The 11,716-nt window shown below is 38.5% G+C and overlaps 1 protein-coding gene across 1 annotated transcript; it reads left to right on the plus strand.

Moving 5' to 3' along the window:
* Positions 1–1,220: 1,220 nt before the first annotated feature.
* LOC131430429 (uncharacterized) lies at positions 1,221–8,491 on the plus strand. Its single transcript, XM_058595426.1, has 2 exons — positions 1,221–1,421; positions 6,561–8,491. Exon 2 carries the CDS (start codon positions 6,561–6,563, stop codon positions 8,301–8,303), a length of 1,743 nt encoding a protein of 580 aa, XP_058451409.1. The 5' UTR covers positions 1,221–1,421; the 3' UTR covers positions 8,304–8,491.
* The last annotated feature ends 3,225 nt before the right edge of the window (positions 8,492–11,716 follow it).

An 11,716-nucleotide genomic window follows, 5' to 3' on the forward strand; every position in this document is an offset into this window, starting at 1 on the left:
CAATCTGAAATGAAAAAATCGACATTAAAATTCTATATGCTGCTATTTTTCTAGCTGTTAGAACCGCCCATAGCAGATGTATTGTGTGTTGTTTGCAAAGCTAGTTTCGCTTCCGACAAGAACGATTACGTCACAGCTGCTAGTCGTTTGCATTGGTGAAAAAACAACGAAAAGAAGACAACGGTGGGGAGCATCACACAAAATCAGCTGTTCTAATGGCTCTAAAAGTTTTCTAAAGAACTATTAAGATTTCTTCTTCGCAAATCGAAGGTAAAAATCCTCAGTTTAGTGCAAATTTAGAACTGTTTGATTGGATTTGTGCACTTTTCGCTGTGTGAAATTCACAGTAATCAAGATCAAGTGAAGCCTCCTTTTTTTGCGAAAAATGTGAAAAAGGAGAATGCTTGCATAATTCATACAATTGATCAACTAATTGATATTCGGAAGTGTTAAAGATCATGTAAGTTATTTTCGTATTCACGACATCCAGTTATGTCTCTGACATTACCCACCCGCCTTTTTCTTAGGAAAAGTCGTAATGATAGGTGGAAGAATAAAAAATTCTATAGTGAACTATTTTCAGCCCAGAGGAACTGCGATATTTCCAGTTCTTGTACCCTCATTATCAGATCCGAATGAATTCCGAGTCAACTCCGAATCGGCAATAATTTTCATTCGGAATAACATGTGGAAATCATAATGAATTCCGAATAAATTTCGACTCCAGTGCAACAACCGATTCCGAATAAATTTCGCCTACAACCGGGACTGAATTGTCAATTCGTTTTCTTTTTATTCTTTCCCGATTTTGCACGTTTTCGTACTGATTTTTAGTTTATTTTCAAATAAAAACATTGTATAACTAAATATATATATATATATATATATATATATATATATATATATATATATATATATATATATATATATATATATATATATATATATATATATATATATATATATATATATATATATATATATATATATATATATATATATATATATATATATATATATATATATAAGTTATGTTCAAAGGTCTCGTAGGACTTCACACACCGCCACCACCAACAACAACAACAACAACTACAACAGCAAGTCTAACTCCAGTCGCACCAGTAGTCATTCCCAGGCCCAGACAGTAGCGTCAGCATTTTAGTATCCGGTGCTTGCAACGTGAACCAGCCCCGTCACGTGGAGACCCGGCGTGACAGTGCAGTCGCGTTTTTTAAAAACTTAGATCCGATAATCCGACCTTTAACTGGCGCAGTCGGTAGGATCGGTTTAAGTGCAGTGAAGTGAAAAGTGCGAATTCCCGGCATAAGCCATCTGCGACGGCTCATCGTGGATTAGAGGAAGCGCCTAGAACTGTCACCGCCAAAAACCGAGGGAACATCGGTTGGATTATAGAAATTAAGGTAAGAAATTTTAATCATTATTTTAACCCATAAACCGAAAGATAAAAATTCAACTGAAACAAAAAGAGTTTTATCCTTCTACACAAACAATAAGCCATACTAATTAAGAGACCCGAGCCCCGACCCACGGTAAGCGGAGATCTATATATCACAAGTGAATTACACTAACATAAAAAATCTTATCCAATAAATACATTATCTAACCTTAGTGAAGTGAAAATTAAGTGAAGTGAAAAATAAAATGGATCAATACGAACAGCAACTCGCGCACATGCGAGCCGAAATTGAAAATAGGGATGAAATCATCCATCAACTTAGAGTAGAAGCGCAAGGTGCCGCCAAGGCCGTGCAGGCCGCACAGTATGCCGGTGTCGGAACGGCCGAAACTATTCTCAATGCGCTGCAAACGCCGCAAATCATACGAGATCTGCCACCATTTACCGGCGATCCAATTAAACTACATTCTTTCATCCGATCAATCGACAATTTAACACCTTTGATCGATTCAGTGCGCGGAACCACCATGCACACTATTTGGTTGCAAGCTATCCGCGCCAAAATTACAGGTGATGCCGACAATGTATTGGAATTGTACGGCACCGATTTAAATTGGAATGATATCAAATTGAACCTAATCACACATTATAGAGATCGTAGGGACGAAGTCTCTCTTACCAGAGACCTCGTCGCGATGCGACAAACAGGAACCGTAGAAGAATTCTATAGTAAGTTGTCACATATGGTTTCACTTTTGGTGAACCTATTGAACTTAAACGAAACAAATTTACAAGTAAAATCTGCGAAAAACCAATTTTACCAGCAGATGGGACTGAAAGTTTTCCTATCTGGGCTAAAAGATCCTTTGGGACCCATAATCCGTGCCCAAGCCCCGGAAACCATGAAGGAAGCATTACGCCTATGCCTCGAAGAGAGAAACTATCAGTACGCTAGAACCTTCTCCAGGCCACAACCTCCACCTATCCCACCAAAGCCAAGCATGCAAAATATTTACCCGAGGCATAATCCGAACTCGTTCGTAAATGCACCTCCAAGACATTATCCGCCAAAACCTTTCCCCCAGAGACCAAACCCGAACCAATTTCACACCCATAGACCGAGTCCAAATCAATCCTTTCCGTATAGACCGAATCCGAATTTGTTCTACTCGCAGCGACCAAATGTACCGTTTAAACCTACTCCGCCGAATCCATTCCACCCACCAAGAGCCAATCAATTCCAACCACGATATCCGAGCTATCCTAACCAGCAACGAGCACCAACTCCTATGGAAGTCGACTCTTCCATCAGAAGTAAGGCCGTCAATTACATCAACAGAAATCATCGTCCTAATTATCATGAAGATGACGCCAATAATAACGAACAGACGTTGGTTTACGAGTTCTCCCCGGATGTGCCACCGCAATACTGGACACCGGAATCCTGCCCCCAGTATGCACAGTATCCTGCATGCGATCTAAATTCCTACCAATACAATCCATACCCCGAATCGCCCGCTCAAACCCAAGAAATAAATACAGATCCACCCATAGAACCCATCGTTAACACTAACCCCGATCCCGAAATGGTCGAGGAATTAAATTTTCAGCTTGTAACCGACCCCACCGCAATAACATAAATAACTTCATACCGTACATTTTGGTCAAAACATCAAAAGGCCCACTGAAATTCCTGATCGACACTGGCGCGAATAGAAATTATATTAGTCCGAGACATGTTAACTTGGACAAATGTCGCTCTACCGCGCCTAGAACTGTCCGGAACCTTAACGGAACACACACCATAGACCGCTTCACTGAATTCAACCCTTTCATCAATATACCTGGCCCAAAAAACCTGAAATTCTTCATATTCGAGTTCCACCCTTTCTTTGATGGCCTGATTGGCTATGAATCTCTGCAACAGACCAAAGCAACCATTATCACTTCATCAAACGAATTGAAATTCCCCGGAGGAAATATCCAAATGCTACGAAAATACCCCGACAGCTTCTCAATCAAACTAAACGCACATGAGGAAATGGTAGCGGAACTCCCTACTCTCGTAGATAACGGAGATTTTATCGTAGAAAATCCACTCCCACTAACGAATGACGTTGTCGTGCTGCCCGGCTTATACGAAGCAAACGCAAATAAGTCATTCGTAGTGATAAAAAACCTCAGTAATACCGAGGTGCGGACCAGCCCCAATCGCGTGATCTTTGCAGAAATAAATAATTTTGAAACAGTTCAACCTCACGTACCTTCCAAGGACGAAACAACTCTCGACCCAAAGCTACGGGACCAACTCAGAATCCTGAACTACTACGAGGAAAAACAAAAACTCCTGTTAAGCATAACGAAATACCAAAATGTGTTCTATCTCGAAGGCAACGATCTAACGTTCACAAACGCGGTCAAGCATCGAATAGAAACAACCGACGAAATCCCAGTCCACGCAAAAAGCTACAGGTACCCTTACTGCCACAAGCAAGAGGTGCAAAAGAAAATCTCGAAGATGCTCGAGCAAGGAATTATCCGCCCGAGTACCTCACCATGGTGCTCGCCGATCTGGATAGTCTCAAAAAAGCCCGACGCCTCTGGAGAACCGAAATGGCGATTGGTAGTGGACTACCGAAAACTCAATGAGAGAGAAAACTCCAGCTGACAAATATCCGTTACCTAATATAACCGAAATATTAGATAAACTCGGTAGATGTCAATATTTTACAACATTGGACCTCGCTTCTGGCTTCCACCAAATCGAGGTTAACCCAAAAGACGTCCCTAAAACGGCATTTTCCGTCGAACATGGGCTATACGAATATCTTCGTATGCCATTCGGCCTCAAAAATGCCCCCGCCACTTTCCAGCGCGTAATGGATAACGTACTGAGAGATTTGATCGGCAAATGTTGTCTAGTATACATGGACGACATAATTGTCTTTTCAACATCTCTGCAAGAGCATATAGAAAATCTCAACAGGATCTTCGAAGCTCTCGCGAAAGTAAACCTTAAAATCCAACTAAACAAAAGCGAATTCTTAAAGAAAGAAGTCGCATTTCTTGCCCATATCGTGACAAATGACGGCGTCATGCCAAACCCAGACAAAATTACAGCCATACAAAACTGGCCGGTACCTAGAAACCAAAAAGAACTAAAAAGCTTCCTCGGAATTCTAGGGTACTACAGACGTTTTGTACGTGACTTAATAACGAAAATAACCAAGCCACTGACGTCACAGTTACGTAAGGGCGAGGCAGTAGAGCACACCCCCTTATTCTTGAAAACATTTGAAACATGCAAAAATCTTCTCACCTATAGCGACATCTTACAGTACCCAGATTTTGAGAAATCATTTGTTTTAACCACCGACGCAAGTAACTTTGCCCTAGGAGCCGTGCTCTCCCAAGGACCCATAGGTAAAGATAAACCTGTCGCTTTTGCATCCAGGACCCTGACAAAATCAGAAGAGGGGTACTCCGCGATAGAAAAGGAGTTGCTGGCGATCGTGTGGGCAACCCAATACTTCCGACCATATTTGTTTGGTAGAAAGTTTACATTGTTCACAGATCACCAACCTTTGACGTACGCATTAAATTTAAAAACACCCAATTCAAAGCTCGTTAAATGGCGCCTGCAGCTGACCGAATACGATTTCGATATTAAACATCGCCCCGGCAAGCAGAATGTTGTCGCTGACGCGTTGTCAAGAATCGAAATCAACATAAACGAAGACAGTTCGGATGGCGATACCGTTCACTCGGCAGATACCGATGACTCGGAGTTTATCCCGTGTACGGAGCTACCGCTAAACGTCTTCCATAACCAGATCATACTAAAAATAGATGACCAAGATTACGAAGAATTCGAAGAAGTCTTTCCCAGAATGTACAGGAGAACATTAACTAAACCCTCATTCGGAGTCCCAGCTTTAATTCGTATCTTCCGCGACTACATGAACCCCGGAAAGGTTAACTGTATTCACTGCCCCGAACATCTCATCCCATCTCTGCAAATAGTCTACAAAAACTATTTCAGCAGGTGTAAAACATTCAAGGTGAAAATCACCCAAAAAATCTTAATTGATCTGAAAACCGCCGAAGAGCAAGACCGCCTCATAGAAGAAACCCACGAAGTCTCTCATAGAGGCATCCAAGAAAACAAATTGGAGATAACGAGAAGATTTTTCTTTCCCAGAATGAAACCCAAAATAAGAAAATTCCTTATAATGTGCGAGATATGCAATAAAAGTAAATACGAACGGAAACCATACAAAGTAAAGTTCGGCGAATCACCAATCCCTAAACAACCCCTTGACATAATCCACATGGATATTTTCATACCACAACCGAATTCGTTCTTATCAGTAGTCGATAAACTGTCTAGATTCGCGACACTAATCTCGATTAAATCCAGATCTATTCCCGGAAAATCAAAACTCATCGTTTCGGACAACGAGCCTGCCTTTAAATCCATAGAAATTAGAGGTATATTATCTGACCTCAATATTCAACAATACTTTACACCTTCCAATCACAGCCAAACAATCGGAATCGTCGAGAGATTCCACTCGATGCTGAGCGAAATTTTCCGATCAAATAGACATAAATTTGATACACTACCCAACAAAGAAATATTCCTGATATCTTGCACATTATACAACAATACCATACACACAGCGACAAATTTAAAACCGCAAGAAGTTTTTTACGGTATCAAGGATGGACAAGAAAGACCGTTAGACGCCAATGCCATCATAGAACTAAGAGACAAGCTATACGACGAGACGACACTCAAACTGGCCAAAAATCAAAAACAACAGAACGAATATCACAACGCCAAGAGGGAAGAACCACCAATCCTAGAAGCCAACGAACAAGTTTTCAATCGGATCCAAGGGATCAAAACGAAACAAAAGGATCAGTTCGAACCCGTACGAGTCTCTCTTGACAAGAATCAGACTTACAAAGACGACCGAGAACGCAAACTACACAAAACCAAACTCCGTAGAATCCGAAAATAATATCATTCCACTAATTCGTTTATCCTTTATTCCTCAGGTACTCGAGCCCCAACTCTACAACCGCAGAAACCTCACGAACATAGTAAATAAATTTCTAATACACTTTATAATTACAGATGAAGCTCCACACCGTACTAGTAATCACCTTATATCTCTCTCATAATCCAAGCCATGCCTTCCGTTCTATTCAAATTTCCAACCTACATCTCAACCCAGGACTAGTAACTATTCAAAATGGATACAGCTTCCTAAAAATAGGCGAACACAAATTATTTCACGTAATCGATCTCGACAGATATACTCCTATTCTTGAGAAACTACTATCTAGCATAAAAGATATAGAAGTTTTAGGAAATTTCACAGAAATGACCGAACTGCTGCGGATAAAGTTACGCAGACCTCAGAATCTTCTCAAAGAAATGTTACCAAGAAGATCTAAAAGAGGATTGTTTGACTTTATTGGCAGCGGAATAAAAAAAATCACGGGAAACCTAGATAACGATGACCTCGTCCGTATATCGCAAGACCTCGAACACCTCCAGAGTAGCAAAACATTATTAATTAGAGAAAATAATCAGCAAGTCAAGGTAAACAATCAATTTCAGGATAGAATAAATGTGATCCTCAACGTACTCAAGAAACAACAGGAACAAATTACCCAACACCTAATGACAGCCAAGAATGAAATCGACACGAGAAGAAATTTCTCCTTAGTAAGGCAAATACTAAATGTAAATCTCAATATTGATCTTCTATCAAATCACCTACAAGAAATATTCGAAGCCATTCAGCTGGCAAAACTGAAAGTTATATCCAAGCATATCTTATCAACCAATGAACTAGATTTTGTCATTAAGAGATTCGAGGAACAAGGCATAGCGATAACTAGCACAGACGAAATATACAATTTCCTAGAATTAAAAGCATTTCACAATCAATCACTGTTAACTTTTATTGTCTCAATACCGCAAACTGAAAATTCTATTTATAACCACCTATTACTAGAACCCTTACCAGTAGGACAGAAAATACTGAAGCTACCTGCGTCAACCGCCCTGCAGAGCATCTCAGCCACCTACTTCGTTATATCCGACTGTCAGCGAGTGCAAAACAATTACCTGTGTACCCCCGACAACCTGGTAAACTTCACCGGAGATCCTTGCTTTTCCAAGTTGCTTCAAGGATCGTCCGGAAACTGCACCTTCTTAGAATGCACAAATCCCACCGGAATAATCAAACTCACCAACAACCATCTTCTACTTAAACAAGTTAAATCTTTGGAAGTGAAGTCATCCTGCGACTTAAGTGACAGGAACCTCTCCGGTACCTTTTTAATAGAGTTTCATAATTGCTCAATAAGCCTGAACGATACGCAGTATAATAACATCGAGCTGGTCAGGACCGAACCGATGACCATCTTGCCCCTCGATGGCCTCGTCATATACGAAAAACATTCCGAATCAACCTTGAACCTAACAGACATCCACCTAACCAACAGAAAAATAATCGAGGAGATCAACTACACGAGCAACCTAAAGACAGGCGTATCAATCACCATGTCTACTACAAGCATTGTTGTTGCAATAGCTATCGCTTTGATCCTTATTCTACGGAAAAGGTCACGTAGCGTGCAACAAACTATCAATATTCAATTTGATACAGTAACAAATCCCAACACCCCGGCAAAAGACAATAAACCAGAGCAAATCTTGAATCGGGACGATTCAATTCCTAAGGAAGGACGAGTTATGTTCAAAGGTCTCGTAGGACTTCACACACCGCCACCACCAACAACAACAACAACAACAGCAAGTCTAACTCCAGTCGCACCAGTAGTCATTCCCAGGCCCAGACAGTAGCGTCAGCATTTTAGTATCCGGTGCTTGCAACGTGAACCAGCCCCGTCACGTGGAGACCCGGCGAGAACGCGTAGCTTCAGTCAGCAATTCCAATAGTGCAACAGTAGGAGTAGCCAGGACTCGAAAGATCATAAAATAAAATCAATACATTCTTGTTTAACAGCCAGTACAGTGCAGTCGCGTTTTTTAAAAACTTAGATCCGATAATCCGACCTTTAACTTATATATATATATATATATATATATATATATATATATATATATATATATATATATATATATATATATATATATATATATATATATATATATATATATATATATATATATATATAATATATATTTATATATATATATATATATATATATATATATATATATATATATATATATATATATATATATATATATATATATATATATATATATATATATATATATATATATATATATATATATATATATATATATATATATATATATATATATATATATATATATATATATATATATTTAAATCTTCGAATTTTTCGGATATACAGAACTAGTAAATAACCAGTTTCTCTTAGAATTCCATTCCAAATTCCAGAATATTGGAAAATAACAAAGAGGGCTACTTTAGTCGACATCATACATTCTTCTAGCTGGAGTGTAGTGGAACCACAGACTAACAGACAGGACACTTAAATTAGATTCTTCAATCATTTTAACGGTCATTTCGAACATTCCCTTATTTGGGACAGTACTCACATGTGTCATGATGGCGCCACGTTACCCCATCAAAAACATCCTGTCTGTCATCTAGACTGTGTTCATTTTTTTCATTTACCAACAGAGTTGCCATTCATACAGAATTACCTGTAATGTATTGATTTGTATACGTCCATGCGAATTTCATGCAGGATACAGATTTAATCTCGGATTTAATACATCTTGCCTATATTCATAACTATATACATAATTGTGCCTACTTCTCATCCTCCAACGCAATACAAAATCAAACCCGTTTTGTAACAATATTTACTTGCTTCTGGTCTGCCGCCACTTAATTTCGGGTGAAAACTACCAACACAATAAAAAATAGTCTAGATGAACAACGTTGAGTCAAATAAATGGTTACCTTCCAACATCGCGAAAAAGTTAAATGTATTATCAACGTAATCCAATAATTTATTGTAACGATTCATTTTCAAATATTTTGATGAAATCAGGCATCCCTGCAAGCAGCAGGTGTTGACAAACGAGGGGAAACCAACTAGTAAAAAAACTTTTACATAACACAAGGGGTGTACAGATAGTAAATAGTTCGCGCAGTACAATATAGGTGGAACTAGTGCATCACGAAAAATTATTTTTATAAGAATTTACTCATACTGTCATGTCTGTTAGTCTGTGGTGGAACGGCGTAAGTCGACTAACTTTAACACTAACACATTCATAAAATGAGCGAATATTCAACGACATTCATAATGTCACTGTCAATCGGGTTGACCGAGCACTTAACTTAGGCGAAAATTCTAGCACTGAACCGATCGAGCACTGAAAAATCATGCAGTCGAGTTAAAATTCATTTCTCATTCCATCAATTCGATAATATGGGTATCTGCACTGATTTAAGACAGTAAAAAAAAAAACTAAAACTATATAAATATCCCAAACAATGGCGATATTGGGAGACGGGTATAGCGTGCTGGGTTGCCTTTCACGCAGCCCACCTGGGTTCGATCCTCAGCCCCGCACATAGGGTCAGAAAGCTTTTCTGGAGAAATTGAAACGAAAAAATGGCAAGATTGAGTTGCTATACTAAATAGAAAAGATGGCGGTTTTTTTACGTTGTAGAATAACAGAGCCAAGACACCAAAATTTTGCATCCGCACGGTAAGTTGTTGAATGTGGTCAAATGAAATATCACAAACGATACCAATATCTAAAATATTTCGGATCAGGGGAAATCGAAATACAAACACCATGGAAACGTCGAAATGAGTGGCCAATTGTTTCTAGTGGCACCTCTACCTTTACGTCCAAGAAAGTAGATAATAAGCCAAACATGCCGGTACTCAAACTAGTTTCATGTGTGATGTTTGTTCGTTGCAAAAATGGAGTCGGAAGACCATTAGCGCCACACGGAAAAGCCAGCGATCACAAAACAATTAATATGTTAGTTGTTTTTCTAAATTTGATTGGTTAAAATTTGGTTCAACTGAACGAATGTTGTTTCAACTAAACTGTGATTTTTGATTTATCGTCCTGGCAGTTTAGCAATAACAACCAGCAAAGACATACACCACAAACGAGTAAAGAAACGTGACAGTTGAGCAATGACATACACCCACACACGATTTCCATAAATGATTAGAGCTGTGCGCCAGTCCAGATTATTAAAATCGACGGCGCTATTTATAATGGATAGGAATTTTATTTTCTAATCGACGTTTCGATCATTGCTGTAAGCCTTTCCCAAGGACAATAAAGTCTATCGTTTATAGTAAATTTTTCGATGGCTGACGCCAAGTTGTCTGGTCAAAACATGTAAAACTTACCCAACAACGTAGCATCAGACATCGAGTTTTTGACTATAAAAGATAGTTTTTATATTCCTTGACAAGGCCTTAACCAAAGATAGAAAATAAATGGCAAAAAATTGATCGTAATGTGTCAACCGGCTTTGCTTGGCTAGTGTTACGATCAAAGATGGGCAAACTGTTTGCAAACGGTTCAAAAGAACTAGTTCTTCACAATGAGTAAACTGGAGTTTTTTTTTTATGAATGATAGTTCTCTGTTCTTTTCAATTATTATTACTACAGATTATTGATTTTTGCAATATATAAAACTTTTTTATAAAGTAAACGGAGAGGTTAGAGCAAATAAAGACCAACAAAGTTTGCAAATTTAGTTTCTCTTCCGAATGTTTTGACACGATCACTAACATTTTCCTTACTATTTCATGTGACCAATATTCGAAAGTGGTAAAGTATAGTACATTTCACATTGTAATAAACTAGTTTGAAAATGTAGTAACTTAGTTAAGAAATATGAACGATTACGGAGACGAACTACGGGGTTAATTGAAAAAAGTATTATATCATAAGATATTTCTATCAAACTATCAAATATTTATTCCAGTAGCCAAAATATTGGGAGGGCATGGTCACTCCAATAAATCTTTTGGAGGGGCAAAAAGTGTTGTTAAAAATCATACTGCTCAGAGCTTTTTTCAATAGTTAATTTTAGAGCCCAAAAATTCGACAGTAAGAAAGCAAAGAATTATGTCTAATAATGAATAACATTATTTGAATACAGTGAAAATAAGGTTGTCGGCCGTTTTTTCCTAAAACTTGAGGCGTAGTGAAAAAAGTGGACGGTGACGGTGTGGCGCACTGATCTAGTCGTGATGTGAATGCTACATCCA

This window comes from Malaya genurostris, chromosome 2 (assembly GCF_030247185.1).
Source record: "Malaya genurostris strain Urasoe2022 chromosome 2, Malgen_1.1, whole genome shotgun sequence".
NCBI lineage: Eukaryota > Metazoa > Arthropoda > Insecta > Diptera > Culicidae > Malaya > Malaya genurostris.

What these genes read in the sequence shown, in the direction of transcription:
- LOC131430429 (XM_058595426.1), top strand. Translation starts at nt 6,561, where the DNA reads ATGAAGCTCCACACCGTACTAGTAATCACCTTATATCTCTCTCATAAT.